This window comes from Heptranchias perlo, chromosome 2, assembly GCF_035084215.1.
Source record: "Heptranchias perlo isolate sHepPer1 chromosome 2, sHepPer1.hap1, whole genome shotgun sequence".
Lineage (NCBI taxonomy): Eukaryota > Metazoa > Chordata > Chondrichthyes > Hexanchiformes > Hexanchidae > Heptranchias > Heptranchias perlo.
This window is the reverse complement of record NC_090326.1, coordinates 164443983-164469248: the sequence shown is the minus strand read 5'-3', so window position 1 is coordinate 164469248 and position 25266 is coordinate 164443983. Positions and strand designations below refer to the sequence as shown.

Here is a 25266-nt window from a genome sequence, read left to right as displayed (position 1 = left end):
TCTTTCTTCTTTTCCCAAAGGCACTTAACCTGGCTGGAGTATGGGTCCATGGGCACTGGCAGTCCCCTTGTACTTTGCCCAAGTGGACATATTTTACATGTGAGCCTGAACAGTGAATACTGGCGGGTTACTGGACTGCAGGAGCCATCACTGTTAGCTTTAGTGCTGCTTTACCTGGTGCTGTGAGCACACACACACAGACACACACACACACACAGACACACACACACACACAGACACACACACACACACACACACAGACACACACACACAGACACACACACACACACACACACACACACACATACACACATGCACGCACACAGACACACGTGCACAGACACAAACACACAGGCATGCATGCGCATAGACTCTCACTCAGACACACAAGCGCACAGACATACACGCACACAGACATGCACACAAACAGGCATTCACATACACACAGACATGCAGCATACAGACACGCATGCACACAAACACGCACGTGCACAGACACACATGCACACAGAGATGAATGCGCACAGACACGCACGCACACAGGCATACACACGCGCACAGAGAAGCATGCGCAAAGACATGCAAGCACACAGACAGACACGCACATAGACAGACACGCACACAGACAGACAGGCACGGAGACAGACACGCACACAGACAGACAGGCATGGAGACAGACAAGCATGCGCATAGACATAAGTGGATAGACACACACACACACACAGACACACACGTGCACACACAGGTATGCATAGTGACACGCACGCGCACACACAGGCACGCACGTGCACAGGCTGCACACAGGCATGCATAGACAAGACGCGTACAGACATGCACGCACACACATACAGACATACACATGCACAGACACGCACGCGCAACTGACACATGCACAACCGACACATGCGCACCGGCATGCACACGCACAGACACACACGGACACACACGGACAAGTACACAAGCACACGCATACCGATGCACATGCACACAGACACACACTCATACAGACAGGCACACAGACACACACAGGCATGTACAGACACACACACTGTGTCTCTTTCCAGCAGGAATCATGAGCTAGAAATTGGGAATCTGATTTAATTTTTCATGTCCCTACCCCAGGGTGCTGAGGGTAATTGTCCTGCTCCAACTGCTGCCTGCGTGAGGTCACAGCCAACTCAGGCAGGGATTGAACCTGGTCCATCTGGTCAGGATGGGCTCGATTATCCCGGGAAATTGCTGGTGCGTTGGGGGCAGGGAGGCTCCGAAAATCGGGGAAATCCTGTTCGGGTTCGGAGCCCGGCTCCCCGATCTTCCCCTCTCCCCCCCGATCTTCCCCTCTCCCCCCCGATCTTCCACTCTCCCCCCCGATCTTCCACTCTCCCCCCCCCGATCTTCCACTCCCCTCCCCGATCTTCCACTCTCCCCCCCCCGATCTTCCACTCTCCCCCCCCGATCTTCCACTCTCCCCCCCGATCTTCCCCTCACTCCCCCGATCTTCCACTCTCCCCCCCCCGATCTTCCCCTCACTCCCGCGATCTTCCACTCTCCCCCCCCCGATCTTCCCCTCACTCCCGCGATCTTCCACTCTCCCCTCCCCGATCTTCCACTCTCCCCCCCGATCTTCCACTCTCCCCCCCCCGATCTTCCACTCTCCCCCCCCCGATCTTCCACTCTCCCCCCCCCGATCTTCCACTTCCCTCCCGCGATCTTCCACTCTCCAACCCCAATCTTCCACTCCCCTCCCCGATCTTCCACTCCCCCCCCGATCTTCCACTCTCCCCCCCCGATCTTCCACTCCCCTCCCCGATCTTCCACTCTCCCCCCCCCGATCTTCCACTCCCCTCCCCGATCTTCCACTCTCCCCCCCAATCTTCCACTCTCCCCCCCCCCAATCTTCCACTCTCCCCCCCCCCCGATCTTCCCCTCACTCCCCGATCTTCCACTATCCACCCCGATCTTCCACTCTCCCCCCCGATCTTCCACTCCCCCCCCGATCTTCCACTCTCCCCCCCCCGATCTTCCACTCTCCCCCCCGATCTTCCACTCTCCCCCCCCCGATCTTCCACTCTCCCCCCCCCGATCTTCCACTCCCCTCCCCGATCTTCCACTCTCCCCCCCGATCTTCCACTCTCCCCCCCCCGATCTTCCCCTCTCCCCCCGATCTTCCACTCCCCCCCCGATCTTCCACTCTCCCCCCCCCGATCTTCCACTCCCCCCCCGATCTTCCACTCCCCCCCCCGATCTTCCCCTCTCCCCCCGATCTTCCACTCCCCCCCCGATCTTCCACTCTCCCCCCCCCCGATCTTCCACTCCCCTCCCCGATCTTCCCCTCTCCCCCCGATCTTCCACTCCCCCCCCGATCTTCCACTCCCCCCCCGATCTTCCACTCCCCCCCCCGATCTTCCACTCTCCCCCCCCGATCTTCCACTTCCCTCCCCGATCTTCCACTCCCCCCCCGATCTTCCACTCTCCCCCCCCCGATCTTCCACTCTCCCCCCCGATCTTCCACTCTCCCCCCCCCGATCTTCCACTCCCCCCCCCCGATCTTCCACTCCCCCCCCCCGATCTTCCCCTCTCCCCCCGATCTTCCACTCCCCCCCCCGATCTTCCCCTCTCCCCCCGATCTTCCACTCTCCCCCCCCCCCGATCTTCCACTCCCCCCCCCGATCTTCCACTCTCCCCCCCGATCTTCCACTCTCCCCCCCCCGATCTTCCACTCCCCTCCCCGATCTTCCCCTCTCCCCCCCCCCGATCTTCCCCTCTCCCCCCGATCTTCCACTACCCCCCCCGATCTTCCCCTCTCCCCCCGATCTTCCACTCCCCCCCCGATCTTCCACTCCCCCCGATCTTCCACTCCCCCCCCGATCTTCCACTCTCCCCCCCCCGATCTTCCACTCCCCTCCCCGATCTTCCCCTCTCCCCCCGATCTTCCACTCCCCCCCCGATCTTCCACTCCCCCCGATCTTCCACTCCCCCCCCGATCTTCCACTCTCCCCCCCCCGATCTTCCACTCCCCCCCCGATCTTCCACTCCCCCCCCGATCTTCCACTCTCCCCCCCCGATCTTCCACTCCCCCCCCGATCTTCCACTCTCCCCCCCCCCGATCTTCCACTCCCCTCCCCGATCTTCCACTCTCCCCCCCCCGATCTTCCACTCCCCCCCCGATCTTCCACTCCCCCCCCGATCTTCCCCTCTCCCCCCGATCTTCCACTCCCCCCCCGATCTTCCACTCCCCCCCCCGATCTTCCACTCCCCCCCCGATCTTCCACTCTCCCCCCCCCCGATCTTCCACTCCCCTCCCCGATCTTCCACTCTCCCCCCCCCGATCTTCCACTCTCCCCCCCCAATCTTCCACTCCCCTCCCCGATCTTCCACTCCCCCCCCCGATCTTCCACTCCCCCCCCCGATCTTCCACTCCCCTCCCCGATCTTCCACTCTCCCCCCCCCCGATCTTCCACTCCCCTCCCCGATCTTCCACTCTCCCCCCCCCCGATCTTCCACTCCCCTCCCCGCTCTTCCACTCTCCCCCCCCCGATCTTCCACTCTCCCCCCCCGATCTTCCACTCCCCTCCCCGATCTTCCACTCTCCCCCCCCCGATCTTCCACTCCCCTCCCCGATCTTCCACTCCCCCCCCCGATCTTCCACTCTCCCCCCCCCGATCTTCCACTCCCCTCCCCGATCTTCCACTCCCCCCCCCGATCTTCCACTCTCCCCCCCCCGATCTTCCACTCCCCTCCCCGATCTTCCACTCCCCCCGCCGATCTTCCACTCTCCCCCCCCCGATCTTCCACTCTCCCCCCACGATCTTCCACTCCCCTCCCCGATCTTCCCCTCACTCCCCGATCTTCCACTCTCCCCCCCCCCCGATCTTCCACTCTCCCCCCCCGATCTTCCACTCTCCCCCCCCGATCTTCCACTCTCCCCCCCCGATCTTCCACTCTCCCCCCCCGATCTTCCACTCTCCCCCTCCCCGATCTTCCACTCTCCCCCCCCCCAATCTTCCACTCTCCCCCCCCCCCGATCTTCCACTCTCCCCCCCCGATCTTCCACTCTCCCCCCCCGATCTTCCACTCTCCCCCTCCCCGATCTTCCACTCTCCCCCCCCCCGATCTTCCACTCTCCCCCCCCCCCGATCTTCCACTCTCCCCCCCCGATCTTCCACTCTCCCCCCCCGATCTTCCACTCCCCCCCCCACTATCTTCCACTCTCCACCCCCCGATCTTCCACTCTCCCCCCCCCGATCTTCCACTCTCCCCCCCGATCTTCCACTCTCCCCCCCGATCTTCCACTCTCCCCCCCGATCTTCCACTCTCCCCCCCGATCTTCCACTCTCCCCCCCGATCTTCCACTCTCCCCCCCCCGATCTTCCACTCTGCCCCCCGATCTTCCACTCTCCCCCCCCCGATCTTCCACTCTCCCCCCCCGATCTTCCACTCCCCCCCCCGATCTTCCACTCCCCCCCCCGATCTTCCACTCCCCCCCCCGATCTTCCCCTCTCCCCCCCCCGATCTTCCACTCTCCCCTCCCCGATCTTCCACTCCCCCCCCCGATCTTCCACTCCCCCCCCCGATCTTCCACTCCCCCCCCCGATCTTCCACTCTCCCCCCCCGATCTTCCACTCCCCCCCCCGATCTTCCACTCCCCTCCCCGATCTTCCACTCCCCCCCCCGATCTTCCACTTCCCTCCCGATCTTCCTCTCCCCCCCCCCGATCTTCCACTCTCCCCCCGATCTTCCCCTCTCCTCCCCGATCTTCCCCTCTCCCCCCCCCGATCTTCCACTCTCCCCTCCCCGATCTTCCACTCCCCCCCCCGATCTTCCACTCCCCCCCCCGATCTTCCACTCCCCCCCCCGATCTTCCCCTCCCCCCCCCGATCTTCCACTCCCCCCCCCGATCTTCCACTCCCCCCCCGATCTTCCACTCTCCCCCCCCCCGATCTTCCACTCCCCTCCCCGATCTTCCCCTCTCCCCCCGATCTTCCACTCCCCCCCCGATCTTCCACTCCCCCCCCGATCTTCCACTCTCCCCCCCCAATCTTCCACTCCCCTCCCCAATCTTCCACTCCCCTCCCCGATCTTCCACTCTCCCCCCCCAATCTTCCACTCCCCTCCCCGATCTTCCACTCTCCCCCCCCGATCTTCCACTCTCCCCCCCGATCTTCCACTCTCCCCCCCCAATCTTCCACTCTCCCCCCCCGATCTTCCACTCTCCCCCCCCAATCTTCCACTCCCCTCCCCGATCTTCCACTCTCCCCCCCCGATCTTCCACTCTCCCCCCCCAATCTTCCACTCTCCCCCCCCGATCTTCCACTCTCCCCCCCCAATCTTCCACTCTCCCCCCCCGATCTTCCACTCTCCCCCCCCAATCTTCCACTCCCCTCCCCAATCTTCCACTCCCCTCCCCGATCTTCCACTCTCCCCCCCCAATCTTCCACTCCCCTCCCCGATCTTCCACTCTCCCCCCCCCGATCTTCCACTTCCCTCCCGCGATCTTCCACTCTCCCCCCCCCGATCTTCCTCTCCCCCCCCCCGATCTTCCACTCTCCCCCCCCGATCTTCCACTCTCCCCCCCCAATCTTCCACTCCCCTCCCCAATCTTCCACTCTCCCCCCCCGATCTACCACTCCCCCCCCCGATCTTCCCCTCTCCCCCCGATCTTCCACTCTCCCCCCCCCCCGATCTACCACTCCCCCCCCCGATCTTCCCCTCTCCCCCCGATCTTCCACTCTCTCCCCCCCCCGATCTTCCACTCTCCCCCCCCCGATCTTCCACTCTCCCCCCCCCGATCTTCCCCTCTCCCCCCGATCTTCCACTCTCCCCCCCCGATCTTCCCCTCTCCCCCCCGATCTTCCACTCCCCTCCCCCGATCTTCCACTCTCCCCCCCCCGATCTTCCACTCTCCCCCCCCCGATCTTCCACTCTCCCCCCCCGATCTTCCACTCTCCCCCCCACTGTCTTCCACTCTCCCCCCACCCGATCTTCCATTCCCCCCCCCGATCTTCCACTCCCCCCCCCGATCTTCCACTCTCCCCCCCCGATCTTCCCCTCTCCCCCCCCCGATCTTCCACTCCCCTCCCCCGATCTTCCACTCTCCCCCCCCCGATCTTCCACTCTCCCCCCCCCGATCTTCCACTCTCCCCCCCCGATCTTCCACTCTCCCCCCCACTGTCTTCCACTCTCCCCCCCCCGATCTTCCACTCCCCTCCCCGATCTTCCATTCCCCCCCCCGATCTTCCACTCCCCCCCCCGATCTTCCACTCTCCCCCCCCGATCTTCCACTCTCCCCCACCGATCTTCCCCTCTACCCCCGATCTTCCACTCCCCCCCCCCGATCTTCCACTCTACCCCCAATCTTCCACTCTCCCCCCCCCGATCTTCCACTCTCCCCCCCGATCTTCCACTCTCCCCCACCCCGCTCTTCCACTCTCCCTCCCCCCAATCTTCCACTCCCCCCCCCGATCTTCCACTCCCCTCCCCGATCTTCCACTCCCCTCCCCGATCTTCCACTCTCCCCCCCCCGATCTTCCACTCTCCCCCCGATCTTCCACTCTCCCCCCCCCGATCTTCCACTCTCCCCCCGATCTTCCACTCTCCCCCCCCGATCTTCAACTCTCCCCCCCCCGATCTTCCACTCTCCCCCCGATCTTCCACTCTCCCCCCCCCGATCTTCCACTCTCCCCCCGATCTTCCACTCTCCCCCCCCGATCTTCAACTCTCCCCCCCCCGATCTTCCACTCTCCCCCCCCCGATCTTCCCCTCTCCCCCCTGATCTTCCACTCCCATCGCCCGATCTTCCACTCTCCCCCCCCCGATCTTCCACTCTCCCCCCCGATCTTCCCCTCTCCCCCCCGATCTTCCACTCTCCCCCCCCCGATCTTCCACTCTCCCCCCCGATCTTCCACTCTCCCCCCCCCCGATCTTCCACTCCCCCCCCGATCTTCCCCTCTCCCCCCCGATCTTCCACTCTCCCCCCCCCGATCTTCCCCCTCCCCCCCGATCTTCCCCTCTCCCCCCCCCGATCTTCCACTCTCCCTCCCCGATCTTCCACTCTCCCTCCCCGATCTTCCACTCTCCCCCCCCCGATCTTCCACTCTCCCCCCCCCGATCTTCCCCTCTCCCCCAACATCTTCCACTCTCCCCCACGATCTTCCCTTCTCCCCCCCCCGATCTTCCACTCTCCCCCCGACTATCTTCCACTCTCCCCCCCCGATCTTCCACTCTCCCCCCCCCGATCTTCCACTCTCCCCCACGATCTTCCCTTCTCCCCCCCCCGATCTTCCACTCTCCCCCCGACTATCTTCCACTCTCCCCCCCCCGATCTTCCACTCTCCCCCCCCGATCTTCCACTCTCCCCCCCCCGATCTTCCACTTCCCTCCCGCGATCTTCCACTCTCCCCCCCCCAATCTTCCACTCCCCTCCCCGATCTTCCACTCTCCCCCCCCGATCTTCCACTCTCCCCCCCAATCTTCCACTCCCCTCCCCGATCTTCCACTCTCCCCCCCGATCTTCCACTCCCCTCCCCGATCTTCCACTCCCCCCCCCGATCTTCCACTCCCCCCCCCGATCTTCCCCTCACTCCCCCGATCTTCCACTCTCCCCCCCCCGATCTTCCCCTCACTCCCCCGATCTTCCACTCTCCCCCCCCCGATCTTCCCCTCACTCCCGCGATCTTCCACTCTCCCCCCCCCGATCTTCCACTCCCCTCCCCGATCTTCCACTCTCCCCCCCCGATCTTCCACTCTCCCCCCCGATCTTCCACTCTCCCCCCCCCCGATCTTCCACTTCCCTCCCGCGATCTTCCACTCTCCCCCCCCCAATCTTCCACTCCCCCCCCCGATCTTCCACTCCCCTCCCCGATCTTCCACTCCCCCCCCGATCTTCCACTCCCCTCCCCGATCTTCCACTCTCCCCCCCGATCTTCCACTCCCCCCCCGATCTTCCACTTCCCCCCCCCAATCTTCCACTCCCCTCCCCGATCTTCCACTCTCCCCCCCCCCAATCTTCCACTCCCCTCCCCGATCTTCCACTCCCCTCCCCGATCTTCCACTCTCCCCCCCCCGATCTTCCACTCCCCTCCCCGATCTTCCACTCTCCCCCCCAATCTTCCACTCTCCCCCCCCCCAATCTTCCACTCTCCCCCCCCCCAATCTTCCACTCTCCCCCCCCCCAATCTTCCACTCTCCCCCCCCCAATCTTCCACTCCCCCCCCGATCTTCCACTCCCCTCCCCGATCTTCCACTCCCCCCCCGATCTTCCACTCCCCTCCCCGATCTTCCACTCCCCCCCCCGATCTTCCACTCCCCCCCCGATCTTCCACTCCCCTCCCCGATCTTCCACTCCCCCCCCCGATCTTCCACTCTCCCCCCCCGATCTTCCACTCCCCCCCCCGATCTTCCACTCTCCCCCCCCCCGATCTTCCACTCCCCTCCCCGATCTTCCACTCTCCCCCCCCCGATCTTCCACTCTCCCCCCCCAATCTTCCACTCCCCTCCCCGATCTTCCACTCCCCTCCCCGATCTTCCACTCTCCCCCCCCGATCTTCCACTCTCCCCCCCCCGATCTTCCACTCTCCCCCCCCAATCTTCCACTCCCCTCCCCGATCTTCCACTCCCCTCCCCGATCTTCCACTCCCCTCCCCGATCTTCCACTCTCCCCCACCCCGCTCTTCCACTCTCCCCCCCCCGATCTTCCACTCTCCCCCCCCGATCTTCCACTCCCCTCCCCGATCTTCCACTCTCCCCCCCCCGATCTTCCACTCCCCTCCCCGATCTTCCACTCCCCCCCCCGATCTTCCACTCTCCCCTCCCCGATCTTCCACTCTCCCCCCCCCGATCTTCCACTCTCCCCCCACGATCTTCCACTCCCCTCCCCGATCTTCCCCTCACTCCCCGATCTTCCACTCTCCCCCCCCCCCGATCTTCCACTCTCCCCCCCCGATCTTCCACTCTCCCCCCCCGATCTTCCACTCTCCCCCTCCCCGATCTTCCACTCTCCCCCCCCAATCTTCCACTCTCCCCTCCCCGATCTTCCCCTCACTCCCCGATCTTCCACTCTCCCCCCCCCCCCGATCTTCCACTCTCCCCCCCCGATCTTCCACTCTCCCCCCCCGATCATCCACTCTCCCCCCCCGATCTTCCACTCTCCCCCCCCCGATCTTCCACTCTCCCCCCCCGATCTTCCACTCTCCCCCCCCCCCGATCTTCCACTCTCCCCCCCCGATCTTCCACTCTCCCCCCCCGATCATCCACTCTCCCCCCCCGATCTTCCACTCTCCCCCCCCGATCTTCCACTCTCCCCCCCCCGATCTTCCACTCTCCCCCCCGATCTTCCACTCTCCCCCCCCCGATCTTCCACTCCCCTCCCCGATCTTCCACTCTCCCCCCCCCCGATCTTCCACTCCCCTCCCCGATCTTCCACTCCCCCCCCCACTATCTTCCACTCTCCCCCCCCCGATCTTCCCCTCTCCCCCCGATCTTCCACACTCCCCCCCCCCCCGATCTTCCACTCTCCCCCCCCGATCTTCCACTCTCCCCCCCGATCTTCCACTCTCCCCCCCCGATCTTCCACTCTCCCCCCCGATTTTCCACTCTCCCCCCCACTATCTTCCACTCTCCCCCCCCCCGATCTTCCCTCTCCCCCCCGATCATCCACTCTCCCCCCCCGATCTTCCACTCTCCCCCCCCCCGATCTTCCACTCCCCTCCCCGATCTTCCACTCTCCCCCCCCGATCTTCCACTCTCCCCCCCCGATCTTTCACTCTCCCCCCCGATCTTCCACTCTCCCCCCCCCGATCTTCCCCTCTCCCCCCGATCTTCCACACTCCCCCCCCCCCGATCTTCCACTCTCCCCCCCCGATCTTCCACTCTCCCCCCCGATCTTCCACTCTCCCCCCCGATCTTCCACTCTCCCCCCCCCGATCTTCCACTCCCCCCCCCGATCTTCCACTCTCCCCCCCCGATCTTCCACTCTCCCCCCCGATCTTCCACTCTCCCCCCCGATCTTCCACTCTCCCCCCCCCGATCTTCCACTCCCCCCCCCGATCTTCCACTCCCCTCCCCGATCTTCCACTCTCCCCCCCCCCGATCTTCCACTCCCCTCCCCGATCTTCCACTCCCCCCCCCACTATCTTCCACTCTCCCCCCCACTATCTTCCACTCTCCCCCCCCCCGATCTTCCCCCTCCCCCCCGAACTTCCCCTCTCCCCCCCGATCTTCCCCCTCCCCCGCCGAGCTTCCACTCTCCCTCCCCGATCTTCCCCTCTCCCCCCCCGATCTTCCACTCTCCCCCCCACTATCTTCCACTCTCCCCCCCCCCGATCTTCCCCCTCGCCCCCGATCTTCCACTCTCCCCCCCGATCTTCCCCCTCCCCCGCCGAGCTTCCACTCTCCCTCCCCGATCTTCCACTCTCCCTCCCCGATCTTCCACTCTCCCCCCCCGATCTTCCACTCCCCTCCCCAATCTTCCACTTCCCCCCCCCCCCGATCTTCCCCTCTCCCCCAACATCTTCCACTCTCCCCCGCCGATCTTCCACTCTCCCCCCCGATCTTCCACTCTCCCCCCCGATCTTCCCCTCTCCCCCCGGATCTTCCCCCTCCCCCGCCGATCTTCCACTCTCCCTCCCCGATCTTCCACTCTCCCCCCCCGATCTTCCACTCCCCCCCCCAATCTTCCACTTTCCCACCCCCCCCGATCTTCCCCTCTCCCCCAACAACTTCCACTCTCCCCCATGATCTTCCCTTCTCTCCCCCCTACTATCTTCCACTCTCCCCCCCCGATCTTCCACTCCCCCCCCCGATCTTCCACTCTCCCCCCGATCTTCCCCCTCCCCCGCCGATCTTCCACTCTCCCCCCCGATCTTCCACTCCCCCCCCCGATCTTCCTCCTCCCCCGCCGATCTACCACTCTCCCCCCCGATCTTCCACTCCCCCCCCCCGATCTTCCACTTCCCCCCCCCCCCGATCTTCCCCTCTCCCCCAACATCTTCCACTCCCCCCCCCGATCTTCCTCCTCCCCCGCCGATCTACCACTCCCCCCCCCGATCTTCCACTCTCCCCCCCCCGATCTTCCCCTCTCCCCCAACATCTTCCACTCTCCCCCACGATCTTCCCTTCTCCCCCCCCCGATCTTCCACTCTCCCCCCCCCGATCTTCCACTCTCCCCCCCCCCGATCTTCCACTCTCCCCCCCCGATCTTCCCCTCTCCCCCCCGATCTTCCACTCTCCCCCCCCCGATCTTCCACTCTCCCCCACGATCTTCCCTTCTCCCCCCCCCGATCTTCCACTCTCCCCCCCCCCGATCTTCCACTCTCCCCCCCCCCGATCTTCCACTCTCCCCCCCGATCTTCCCCTCTCCCCCGCCGATCTTCCCCCCCCCCGATCTTCCCCTCTCCCCCCCCGATCTTCCCCTCTCCCCCGCCGATCTTCCACTCTCCCCCCCGAACTTCCCCCTCCCCCCCGATCTTCCCCTCTCCCCCCCGATCTTCCACTCCCCCCCCCGATCTTCCACTCTCCTCCCCGATCTTCCACTCTCCCCCCCCCGATCTTCCACTCCCCCCCCGATCTTCCACTCTCTCCCCCCCGATCTTCCACTCTCCCCCCACCCGATCTTCCACTCTCCCCCCACTATCTTCCACTCTCCCCCCCCCGATCTTCCCCTCTCCCCACCGATCTTCCACTCTCCCCCCCCCGATCTTCCACTTTCCCCCCCCGATCTTCCCCTCTCCCCCCCGATCTTCCACTCTCCCCCCCCGATCTTCCACTTTCCCCCCCCGATCTTCCACTCTCCCCCCCACTATCTTCCACTCTCCCCCCCCCGATCTTCCACTCTCCCCCCCCGATCTTCCCCCTCCCCCCCGATCTTCCCCTCTCCCCCCCGATCTTCCACTCTCCCCCCCCCGATCTTCCACTCTCCCCCCCCGATCTTCCACTCTCCCCCCCGATCTTCCCCCTCCCCCGCCGATCTTCCACTCTCCCCCCCGATCTTCCACTCTCCCCCCCGATCTTCCACTCTCCCCCCCCGATCTTCCCCTCTCCCCCCCCCGATCTTCCACTCTCCCCCCCGATCTTCCACTCTCCCCCCCACTATCTTCCACTCTCCCCCCCCCCGATCTTCCCCCTCCCCCCCGATCTTCCCCTCTCCCCCCCGATCTTCCCCCTCCCCCGCCGAGCTTCCACTCTCCCTCCCCGATCTTCCCCTCTCCCCCCCCCGATCTTCCACTCTCCCCCCCCCCCGATCTTCCACTCCACTCTCCCCCCCGATCTTCCACTCTCCCCCCCACTATCTTCCACTCTCCCCCCCCCCCGATCTTCCACTCTCCCCCCCGATCTTCCCCCTCCCCCGCCGAGCTTCCACCCTCCCTCCCCGATCTTCCACTCTCCCTCCCCGATCTTCCACTCTCCCCCCCCGATCTTCCACTCCCCTCCCCAATCTTCCACTTCCCCCCCCCCCCGATCTTCCCCTCTCCCCCAACATCTTCCACTCTCCCCCCCGATCTTCCACTCTCCCCCCCGATCTTCCACTCTCCCCCCCCCGATCTTCCCCTCTCCCCCCGATCTTCCCCTCTCCCCCCCCCCGATCTTCCCCTCTCCCCCCCGATCTTCCACTCTCCCCCCCACTATCTTCCACTCTCCCCCCCCCGATCTTCCACTCTCCCCCCCGATCTTCCACTCTCCCCCCCACTATCTTCCACTCTCCCCCCCCCCGATCTTCCCCTCTCCCCCCCCCCGATCTTCCACTCTCCCCCCGGATCTTCCCCCTCCCCCGCCGATCTTCCACTCTCCCTCCCCGATCTTCCACTCTCCCTCCCCGATCTTCCACTCTCCCCCCCCGATCTTCCACTCCCCCCCCCAATCTTCCACTTTCCCACCCCCCCCGATCTTCCCCTCTCCCCCAACAACTTCCACTCTCCCCCATGATCTTCCCTTCTCTCCCCCCTACTATCTTCCACTCTCCCCCCGACTATCTTCCACTCTCCCCCCCCCGATCTTCCACTCCACCCCCGATCTTCCACTCCCCCCCCCAATCTTCCACTTTCCCACCCCCCCCGATCTTCCCCTCTCCCCCAACAACTTCCACTCTCCCCCATGATCTTCCCTTCTCTCCCCCCTACTATCTTCCACTCTCCCCCCTACTATCTTCCACTCTCCCCCCCCGATCTTCCACTCCCCCCCCGATCTTCCACTCTCCCCCCCCGATCTTCCACTCTCCCCCCCGATCTTCCACTCCCCTCCCCGATCTTCCACTCTCCCCCCCCCGATCTTCCACTCTCCCCCCCCGATCTTCCACTCTCCCCCCCCCGATCTTCCACTCTCCCCCCCGATCTTCCACTCCCCCCACCGATCTTCCACTCTCCCCCCCCGATCTTCCACTCTCCCCCCCCCCGATCTTCCACTCTCCCCCCCCCGATCTTCCACTCTCCCCCCCGATCTTCCACTCCCCTCCCCGATCTTCCACTCTCCCCCCCCCGATCTTCCACTCTCCCCCCCCCGATCTTCCCCTCTCCCCCCCCCGATCTTCCACTCCCCTCCCCGATCTTCCCCTCACTCCCCCCCCCGATCTTCCACTCTCCCCCCCGATCTTCCACTCTCCCCCCCGATCTTCCCCCTCCCCCGCCGATCTTCCACTCCCCCCCCGATCTTCCACTCTCCCCCCCGATCTTCCCCTCTCTCCCCCCCGATCTTCCACTCTCCCCCCCCGATCTTCCACTCCCCCCCCGATCTTCCACTCTCCCCCCCGATCTTCCACTCCCCCCCCCGATCTTCCACTCCCCCCCCCGATCTTCCACTTTCCCCCCCCCCGATCTTCCCCTCTCCCCCAACATCTTCCACTCTCCCCCACGATCTTCCCTTCTCCCCCCCCCGATCTTCCACTCTCCCCCCCGATCTTCCACTCTCCCCCCCCGATCTTCCCCCTCCCCCGCCGATCTTCCACTCTCCCCCCCCGATCTTCCACTTTCCCCCCCCCCGATCTTCCCCTCTCCCCCAACATCTTCCACTCTCCCCCATGATCTTCCCTTCTCCCCCCCCCCGATCTTCCACTCTCCCCCCCCCGATCTTCCACTCTCCCCCAACATCTTCCACTCTCCCCCCCCGATCTTCCACTCTCCCCCCTACTATCTTCCACTCTCCCCCCTGATCTTCCACTCTCCCCCCCCGATCTTCCACTTTCCCCCCCCCCGATCTTCCACTCTCCCCCCCGATCTTCCACTCTCCCCCCACCCGATCTTCCACTCTCCCCCCACCCGATCTTCCACTCTCCCCCCCCGATCTTCCACTTTCCCCCCCCCCGATCTTCCACTCTCCCCCCCGATCTTCCACTCTCCCCCCACCCGATCTTCCACTCTCCCCCCCGATCTTCCACTCTCCCCCCACCCGATCTTCCACTCTCCCCCCACCCGATCTTCCACTCTCCCCCCACATCTTCCACTCTCCCCCCCCCGATCTTCCACTCTCCCCCCCCCGATCTTCCACTCTCCCCCCCCCCGATCTTCCACTCTCCCCCCCCCGATCTTCCACTCTCCCCCCCCCACTATCTTCCACTCTCCCCCACTATCTTCCACTCTCCCCCCCCCCGATCTTCCACTCTCCCCCCCACCCGATCTTCCACTCTCCCCCCCCCGATCTTCCACTCTCCCCCCCCCACTATCTTCCACTCTCCCCCCCGATCTTCCACTCTCCCCCCCGATCTTCCACTCTCCCCCCCGATCTTCCACTCTCCCCCCCGATCTTCCACTCTCCCCCCCCGATCTTCCCCTCTCCCCCCCGATCTTCCACTCCCCCCCCCGATCTTCCACTCGCCCCCCCGATCTTCCCCCTCCCCCCCCGATTTTCCACTCCCCCCCCCCCGATCTTCCACTCCCCACCCCGATCTTCCACTCTCCCCCCACCCGATCTTCCACTCTCCCCCCCGATCTTCCACTCTCCCCCCACCCGATCTTCCACTCTCCCCCCACCCGATCTTCCACTCTCCCCCCACATCTTCCACTCTCCCCCCCCCGATCTTCCACTCTCCCCCCCCCCGATCTTCCACTCTCCCCCCCCCCCCGATCTTCCACTCTCCCCCCCCCGATCTTCCACTCTCCCCCCCCCACTATCTTCCACTCTCCCCCACTATCTTCCACTCTCCCCCCCCCCGATCTTCCACTCCCCCCCCCCGATCTTCCACTCCCCACCCCGATCTTCCACTCCCCCCCCCAATCTTCCACTTTCCCCCCCCCCCCGATCTTCCCCTCTCCCCCAACATCTTCCACTCTCCCCCATGATCTTCCCTTCTCCCCCCCCCGATCTTCCACTCTCCCCCCCCGATCTTCCACTCTACCCCCCCCGATCTTCCACTCTCCCCCAACATCTTCCACTCTCCCCCATGATCTTCCCTTCTCCCCCCCCCCGATCTTCCACTCTCCCCCCACGATCTTCCCTTCTCCCCCCCCGATCTTCCACTCTCCCCCCCCGATCTTCCACTTTCCCCCCCCCCGATCTTCCACTCTCCCCCACTATCTTCCACTCTCCCCCCCCCGATCTTCCACTCTCCCCCCACGATCTTCCCTTCTCCCCCCCCCGATCTTCCACTCTCCCCCACTATCTTCCACTCCCCCCCCCGATCTTCCACTCTCCCCCCCCCGATCTTCCACTCTCCCCCCCCCGATCTTCCACTCTCCCCCCACCCGATCTTCCACTCTCCCCCCACCCGATCTTCCACTCTCCCCCCACATCTTCCACTCTCCCCCCCCCGATCTTCCACTCTCCCCCCCCCGATCTTCCACTCTCCCCCCCCCCCGATCTTCCACTCTCCCCCCTCCGATCTTCCACTCTCCCCCCCCCACTATCTTCCACTCTCCCCCCCGATCTTCCACTCTCCCCCCCGATCTTCCACTCTCCCCCCCCGATCTTCCCCTCTCCCCCCCGATCTTCCACTCCCCCCCCCGATCTTCCACTCTCCCCCCCGATCTTCCCCCTCCCCCCCCGATTTTCCACTCCCCCACCCGATCTTCCACTCTCCCCCCCGATCTTCCCCTCTCCCCCACCGATCTTCCCCTCCCCCCCGATCTTCCACTCTCCCCCCCGATCTTCCCCTCTCCCCCACCGATCTTCCCCTCCCCCCCGATCTTCCACTCTCCCCCCCCGATCTTCCACTCTCCCCCCCCCCCCCGATCTTCCACTCCCCCCCCCGATCTTCCACTCTCCCCCCCGATCTTCCACTCCCCCCCCACCGATCTTCCCCTCCCCCCCGATCTTCCACTCTCCCCCCCGATCTTCCCCTCTCCCCCACCGATCTTCCCCTCCCCCCCGATCTTCCACTCTCCCCCCCGATCTTCCACTCTCCCCCCCCAATCTTCCCCTCACTCCCCCGATCTTCCACTCTCCCCCCCCCCCGATCTTCCACTCTCCCCCCCCCGCCGATCTTCCACTCCCCCCCCCGATCTTCCACTCCCCCCCCCGATCTTCCACTCTCCCCCCGATCTTCCACTCCCCCCCCCGATCTTCCACTCTCCCCCCCGATCTTCCCCTCTCCCCCCCGATCTTCCACTCTCCCCCCCCGATCTTCCACTCCCCTCCCCGATCTTCCACTCCCCCCCCCGATCTTCCACTCTCCCCCCCGATCTTCCACTTCCCCCCCCCGATCTTCCACTCCCCCCCCACTATCTTCCACTCTCCCCCCCCCCGATCTTCCACTCTCCCCCCCGATCTTCCCCCTCCCCCGCCGATCTTCCACTCTCCCCCCGCCGATCTTCCACTCTCCCCCCCGATCTTCCACTCCCCCCCCCGATCTTCCACTCTCCCCCCCCCCGATCTTCCCCTCTCCCCCCCGATCTTCCACTCTCCCCCCCGATCTTCCACTCTCCCCCCCGATCTTCCTCTCTCCCCCCCGATCTTCCACTCTCCCCCCCCCGATCTTCCCCTCTCCCCCCCCGATCTTCCCCTCTCCCCCCCGATCTTCCCCTCTCCCCCCCGATCTTCCACTCTCCCCCCCCCGATCTTCCACTTTCCCCCCCCGATCTTCCACTCTCCCCCCCCCCGATCTTCCACTCTCCCCCCCCCGATCTTCCACTCTCCCCCCCCGATCTTCCACTCTCCCCCCCGATCTTCCCCCTCCCCCCCGATCTTCCCCTCTCCCCCACTATCTTCCACTCTCCCCCCCGATCTTCCCCCTCCCCCGCCGATCTTCCACTCTCCCCCCCGATCTTCCCCTCTCCCCCACTATCTTCCACTCTCCCCCCCGATCTTCCCCCTCCCCCGCCGATCTTCCCCCTCCCCCGCCGATCTTCCACTCTCCCCCGCCGATCTTCCCCTCTCCCCCCCGATCTTCCCCTCTCCCCCCCCGATCTTCCCCTCTCCCCCCCGATCTTCCACTCTCCCCCCCCGATCTTCCACTTTCCCCCCCCGATCTTCCACTCTCCCCCCCAATATCTTCCACTCTCCCCCCCCCGATCTTCCACTCTCCCCCCCCCGATCTTCCACTCTCCCCCCCAATATCTTCCACTCTCCCCCCCCCCCCGATCTTCCACTCTCCCCCCCAATATCTTCCACTCTCCCCCCCCCCGATCTTCCACTCTCCCCCCCACTATCTTCCACTCTCCCCCCCCCGATCTTCCACTTTCCCCCCCCGATCTTCCACTCTCCCCCCCACTATCTTCCACTCTCCCCCCCCCCCGATCTTCCACTCTCCCCCCACATCTTCCACTCTCCCCCCCGATCTTCCACTCTCCCCCCCGATCTTCCACTCTCCCCCCCGATCTTCCACTCTCCCCCCCCGATCTTCCCCTCTCCCCCCGATCTTCCCCTCTCCCCCCCCACGATCTTCCACTCTCCCCCCCACTATCTTCCACTCTCCCCCCCCCGATCTTCCCCCTCCCCCCCCGATCTTCCCCTCTCCCCCCCCCCGATCTTCCACTCTCCCCCCGGATCTTCCCCCTCCCCCGCCGATCTTCCCCCTCCCTCCCCGATCTTCCACTCTCCCTCCCCGATCTTCCACTCTCCCCCCCCCGATCTTCCACTCCCCCCCCCAATCTTCCACTTTCCCACCCCCCCCGATCTTCCCCTCTCCCCCAACAACTTCCACTCTCCCCCATGATCTTCCCTTCTCTCCCCCCTACTATCTTCCACTCTCCCCCCTACTATCTTCCACTCTCCCCCCCCCGATCTTCCACTCCACCCCCGATCTTCCACTCTCCCCCAACATCTTCCACTCTCCCCCCCAATCTTCCACTCTCCCCCCCCAATCTTCCCCTCACTCCCCGATCTTCCACTCTCCCCCCCCCGATCTTCCACTCTCCCCCCCCCGATCTTCCACTCTCCCCCGCCGATCTTCCCCTCTCCCCCCCCCCGATCTTCCACTCCCCCCACCGATCTTCCCCTCACTCCCCCCCCCGATCTTCCACTCTCACTCCCCGATCTTCCACTCTCCCCCCCCCGATCTTCCACTCTCCCCCCCCCGATCTTCCACTCTCCCCCGCCGATCTTCCCCTCTCCCCCCCCCCGATCTTCCACTCCCCCCACCGATCTTCCCCTCACTGCCCCCCCCGATCTTCCACTCTCCCCCCCCCGATCTTCCACTCTCCCCCGCCGATCTTCCCCTCTCCCCCCCCCCGATCTTCCACTCCCCCCACCGATCTTCCCCTCACTCCCCCCCCCGATCTTCCACTCTCCCCCCCGATCTTCCACTCTCCCCCCCGATCTTCCACTCTCCCCCCCCGATCTTCCCCTCTCCCCCCCCCGATCTTCCCCTCTCCCCCCCCGATCTTCCACTCTCCCCCCCACTATCTTCCACTCTCCCCCCCCCCGATCTTCCCCCTCGCCCCCGATCTTCCACTCTCCCCCCCGATCTTCCCCCTCCCCCGCCGAGCTTCCACTCTCCCTCCCCGATCTTCCACTCTCCCTCCCCGATCTTCCACTCTCCCCCCCCGATCTTCCACTCCCCTCCCCAATCTTCCACTTCCCCCCCCCCCCGATCTTCCCCTCTCCCCCAACATCTTCCACTCTCCCCCGCCGATCTTCCACTCTCCCCCCCGATCTTCCACTCTCCCCCCCGATCTTCCACTCTCCCCCCCCCCCGATCTTCCCCTCTCCCCCCGGATCTTCCCCCTCCCCCGCCGATCTTCCACTCTCCCTCCCCGATCTTCCACTCTCCCCCCCCGATCTTCCACTCCCCCCCCCAATCTTCCACTTTCCCACCCCCCCCGATCTTCCCCTCTCCCCCACATCTTCCACTCTCCCCCCACCCGATCTTCCACTCTCCCCCCCCGATCTTCCACTCTCCCCCCCGATCTTCCCCCTCCCCCCCCGATTTTCCACTCCCCCCCCCGATCTTCCACTCCCCCCCCCGATCTTCCACTCTCCCCCCGATCTTCCCCCTCCCCCGCCGATCTTCCACTCTCCCCCCCGATCTTCCACTCCCCCCCCCGATCTTCCTCCTCCCCCGCCGATCTACCACTCTCCCCCCCGATCTTCCACTCCCCCCCCCCGATCTTCCACTTCCCCCCCCCCCGATCTTCCCCTCTCCCCCAACATCTTCCACTCCCCCCCCCGATCTTCCTCCTCCCCCGCCGATCTACCACTCCCCCCCCCGATCTTCCACTCTCCCCCCCCCGATCTTCCCCTCTCCCCCAACATCTTCCACTCTCCCCCACGATCTTCCCTTCTCCCCCCCCCGATCTTCCACTCTCCCCCCCCCGATCTTCCACTCTCCCCCCCGATCTTCCCCTCTCCCCCGCCGATCTTCCCCTCTCCCCCCCCGATCTTCCCCTCTCCCCCCCCGATCTTCCCCTCTCCCCCGCCGATCTTCCACTCTCCCCCCCGATCTTCCCCCTCCCCCCCGATCTTCCCCTCTCCCCCCCGATCTTCCACTCCCCCGCCGATCTTCCACTCTCCCCCCCGATCTTCCCCCTCCCCCCCGATCTTCCCCTCCCCCCCCCGATCTTCCACTCTCCTCCCCGATCTTCCACTCTCCCCCCCGATCTTCCACTCCCCCCCCCGATCTTCCACTCTCTCCCCCCCGATCTTCCCCTCTCCCCCCCGATCTTCCACTCCCCCCCCCGATCTTCCACTCTCCCCCCCGATCTTCCACTCTCCCCCCCGATCTTCCACTCTCCCCCCCGATCTTCCACTCTCCCCCCCGATCTTCCCCTCCCCCCCCCGATCTTCCACTCTCCTCCCCGATCTTCCACTCTCCCCCCCGATCTTCCACTCCCCCCCCCGATCTTCCACTCTCCCCCCCCCGATCTTCCACTCTCCCCCCCGATCTTCCACTCTCCCCCGCCGATCTTCCACTCCCCCCCCCCGATCTTCCACTCCCCCCCCCGATCTTCCACTCTCCCCCCCGATCTTCCACTCCCCCCCCCGATCTTCCACTCTCTCCCCCCCGATCTTCCACTCCCCCCCCCGATCTTCCACTCCCCCCCCCGATCTTCCACTCTCCCCCCCCCCGATCTTCCACTCCCCCCCCCGATCTTCCACTCTCCCCCGCCGATCTTCCCCTCCCCGATCTTCCACTCTCCCCCCCCCGATCTTCCCCTCCCCGATCTTCCACTCTCCCCCGCCGATCTTCCACTCTCCCCCCCCGATCTTCCCCTCCCCGATCTTCCACTCTCCCCCGCCGATCTTCCACTCTCCCCCCCCCGATCTTCCCCTCCCCGATCTTCCACTCTCCCCCTCCCCCGCCCTTCATGTTGCAGCTCCTGACAGCAGCCAGGCTGTCAATCAGGCTGGCTGCCGGGCGCGAAACCCGGAGAGGCCGTTAATCACCATCAATTACGATGCGATCGAGTCGGAAACAGTAAGTTTTATTCATTCGGGTTTGCCACACGCACCTTCACCGCCCTCCCCCCGCTGCCAACCCGCCACTATTTCCACATTGAGCCTTGTGTCTCAGTACTGCATCCTGTGAGACAGATCCTCACCAAGTCAGCCTCCTCCTTCATACCCTGAGTATTACACACTCCACTGGGTCAGAGAGCTTCTACCCAACAATGACACAGCGTTTAATCAGCTGACAAACCTCGTTAAATTAAACTATTTAAAATGATTAAGGGATTCACAGAGAAACTATTTCCTCTGGTGAGGGAATCCAGAACAAGAACGAGGGACATAATCTTAAAATTAGAGCCAGACCATTTAGGAGTGAAATCAGGAAGCACTTCCTCACACGAAGGGTGGTGGAAATAATATCCGCCTCGCCCAAATTTCTTCTGCGAAGTTTCTTTTTTGGTATTCGGTGTCAGACCAAAAAAAACCCAGATTCATTCCCCAGTTTGTGTTGGGTTAGCAGCTGATAGAAGCCAGGGAGGTGAAAGAGGGTGTAGAATGGACCTCGGTGCTTTAGAGAGGGTAAAATCAGTCAGGCCTGCAACTCCTGTTTGCTAGTCAGCAATCCCTGCTGGGGAAGGTATGTTTGGGCATTGGGTAAGGGCAGGATTGGGCTTGTGTGTGATGCACCTCACTGTCGGATAACATGGCCAATTCTCATAGCCCAGACTCCAGATAGGGCCGTTTGTGGCCAGGTTCCAGAGGCCACCTCATACTCCCAGAACCAATGTTTTCAGGAGAGATGGGAAGAATGTGGGAGGGAGGGAAATCTCTGCATTATAAAGAAAAAAAAGAACTTGCATTTATATAGCGCCTTTCATGACCTCAGGACGACCCTAAGCACTTTACAGCCAATTAAGTACTTTTGAAGTTTAGTCACTATTGTAAAGTAGGAAACGCGGCAGCCAATTTATGCACAGCAAGGTCCCACAAACAGCAATGTGATAAGGACCAGATAATCTGTTTTTTAGTGATGTTGATTGAGGGATAAATATTGGCCCAGGACACAGGGGTGGGGTACTCCCCTGCTCTTCTTTGAAATAATGCCATGGGATCTTTTACATTCACCTGAAGGGGGCAGACAGAGCCTCAGTTTAACATCTCATCAGACAGACGGCACCTCTGACAGTGCAGCACTCCCTCAGCACTGCTCTGGGAGCATCAGCCTGGATTTTGTGCTCAAGCCTCTGGAGTGAGACTGTGAACCCACTGACCTTCTGACTCAGAGGCGAGAGTACTGCCCGCTGAGCCCCGGCGAGGATAGCGTCACACGGCAGTGACACACCTTGTGCTTTAATACAAGTTTTCTGTGTAATTTAGGTTAATTTTGAGAGACTCTGTCGAGTGCATGAAGTTGAAGTGAGCGACACAAAGAACAAAGTCGAGGAGCTTCAACGGCAACTGAGCGATATGAGAACTCAGATGACCGGGGCGAAATTGGAGCAGGGTAAGGAGACACAGGCCTCGATTTTAACTCGGCGGTGGGGACGGTGCATGCGGGGGGATGCCTAGGGCGAGCAACAAACTCATACGTCAAGGCCCGGAGAGATTCAAACTCGTTTCCAGATCCAGGTCTTGACTCCCGCCCAAACCCAGCAGGCCTGGCCGATGACGTCATCGGAGCCCGATCTGCATATTTGGAGAGGACCCCAGTGGCTTGGGGGCGGGCGATCATGTCGCCTGCAATTTAAAATTGCAGTGGGTCAGATCCGGGCAGGAAAGGCGTGGGTCAGGCTCCACAATACAAAATAAGAACCAAAAAAAACACAACCAAAGCAAAAACAATGATTGGAATTTTCAGTCTCCTCCTCTTCTGTTTCTGGGAGGAGGGGAGACAATAACTCCAGACTGAAGGGATGCATGAAAGTGAGTATTCTGTGGGTAAGGTCATTGCCTTGTTTGGGTTTTTCTTACGATCAGTGTTTGAACATCTCTGGCTGTAGGAAACCTGTCGCACCAGTTGGAGGAGCAGGATGCACTAATCGCACGCTTCACACGGATGAAAGTGGCCTTCACCCAACAAATAGAGGAGCTGAAGAATCAGCTGGAGGAGGAATCGAGGGTTTGTGTCTGTGTTTGGCCTCCTGTGGCCCTTCCTCAAAAGCAGCCCGGGAACCCGGAGTGAAATTTCCAATTTAAAAAAAAAATTCATTCTCACACTCGGAGTACTGAGCGCAATTCTGGTCTCCATATTATAAAAAGAATATAGGTGTATTGGAGAGGGTGCAAATAAGATTCACAAGGATGATACCGGAACTGAGAGGATATACTTATCAGGAAAGGATGAACAGGCTGGGGCTCTTCTCTCTACAAAAGAGAAGACTGAGGGGTGACCTGATAGAGGTCTTTAAGATAATGAAAGTGTTTGATAGGGTAGACGTAGAGAAAATGGGGGGAAAATTGGTTAAGGGTCCATTCTGGGCGATATTAGCGCGAAACACCCTGCGTCCGATGGGCCCTGGGCAGGCAAGACACAGGTTTGGTCCCAAGGGAGCACTTACCTGCAATCGAGTTCCATTCCAGGCCCCACATACCAATAAACTCTTTCCATCAGTACACAACTCTTCCAATCAGATGCTTCTTCCCACCCTTACACATTACCACTGTTTCAAGCCGCCCACCCACAATTCACAGGCCACACACACTGGCAGCTGTTCAACCATGACAGGCACATCACCCAGGCACACGCCTCGCTTTCTTGCAGGAGAAGGTGGCGCATATCAAGAGGCAGCAAGTGGCAGTGGCATTTAGCCCCTCGAGCCTGTTCCACCATTCAGTGAGATCATGGTGGACCTGTGACCTAGCTCCATATACCCGCCTTAGCCCCATATCCCTTAATATCCTTGGTTCACAGAAATCTATCAATCTCAGATTTAACATTCACAAGTGAGCTAGCATCAACTGCTGTCTGCAGAAGAGCGTTCCAAACCTCTCCCACCCTTTGCGTGTAGAAGCATTTCCTAACTTCACTTCTGCACGTCCTGACTCTAAATGTTGGACTATGTCCCCACGTCCTAGTATTCAAGTCCAGGAGAGCTCCAAAAACAGTTACAAATGTCTCGGCAGCCAGAGGCAATAATCCAGCCACTAACCTGTAAATCCTGCATGGTCCCATTAAATAGCGCTGTTGGGGGGTCCTCCAGGCACTCTAAGACACATTCAGATGGTCGGGATTAAGACTGTACGTGAGTTGAGCGTTAAGACCCAAAATGGTATCTATCACTTTAAATCAGCGTTGTACACTGATTGAAGCCATTTTCTCCCTACTTTACATGATTCCAGCGTTCGTTATCTGCGCCTGCGCAAACTCCTATACCAAGATGGCATCTGGCGCACGTCACGCAGGAAACATGCTTGCGCATCCAAGACGCCATCTTGGATATCGGAGAGGCTGTGTAGCGCCAAAACAACAGGCGCGACACGGCCCAATTTAGCGCCCAATGTTTCCGCTTGTGGGGAAGTCCAAAACTAGGGGCCATGAATATAAGATAGTCACTAATAAATCCAACAGGGAATTCAGGAGAAACTTCTTTACCCAAAGAGTGGTAAGAATGTGGAACTCGCTACTACAAGGAGTAGTTGAGGTGAACAGCATAAATACATTTAAGGGGAAGCTAGATAAACACATGAAGGAGAAAGGAATAGAAGGATGAGCTGATAGGGTTAGATGAAGTAGGGAGGGAGGAGGCTCGAGTGCAGCATAGACACCAACATGAACCTTTTGAGCCGAATGACCTGTTCCTGTGCTGTAGACTCGAGGGAACTCAGTTAGATGTGGGCATCATTGGCGAGGCCGGCATTTATTGCCCATCGCTAGTTGCCCTTGAGAAGGTGGTGGTGAGCCGCCTTCTTGAACCGCTGCAGTCCGTGTGGTGAAGGTTCTCCTGAGATATATTTGCTGCAGTCCTGCTGTGGCCTAAACACAACAGCACTTCACCGATCGCTGTCATACATGACTGATGTGAAGTAAAAGTAGTTATATACCTTACTGATACTGATATACCACACAGATTTTGCATTACTATTTACAAACCGCTCCACTTATTTGCTTTAGATGTTCTTTATCCTGAAAACTCATATTCTCAGTTTTTTACATTAGTAATTTTTTTGGCCCTAACTCCCAATGTAGAATTGCAATGTTTGCTTAAAATGTAAGTGCTTAATCTCATGGAATCATAGAGCGCAGAAGGAGGTCATTCAACCCATTGTGTCTTTGAAAGAAATAAAAACAGAAAATGCTGGAAATACTCAGCAAGTCAGGCAGCATCTGTAGAGAAAGAAACAGAGCTAACGTTTCAGGTCGATGACCTTTCGTCAGTCAGAGTATTGTCTGCTTTTATTTCAGATTTCCAGCATCCGCAGTATTTTGCTTTTGATTTAGTGTCTGTGAAAGAGTTATCCAATTAGCCCCACTCCCCCACTCTTTCCCCATAGCCCTGAGAATTGTTCCTTTTCAAGTATGTA

General features: G+C 62.3%; 1 protein-coding gene across 1 annotated transcript in view; it reads left to right on the top strand.

Moving 5' to 3' along the window:
• LOC137299725 (myosin-7B-like) overlaps positions 1-25266 on the top strand; it is a 175898-nt gene that overhangs the window by 114177 nt on the left and 36455 nt on the right. The window contains exons 29-30 of the mRNA XM_067968664.1: positions 22123-22249; positions 22746-22864. Of these exons, the coding sequence (XP_067824765.1) occupies positions 22123-22249; positions 22746-22864 (246 nt within the window). The remainder of the gene's footprint in view (positions 1-22122; positions 22250-22745; positions 22865-25266) is intronic.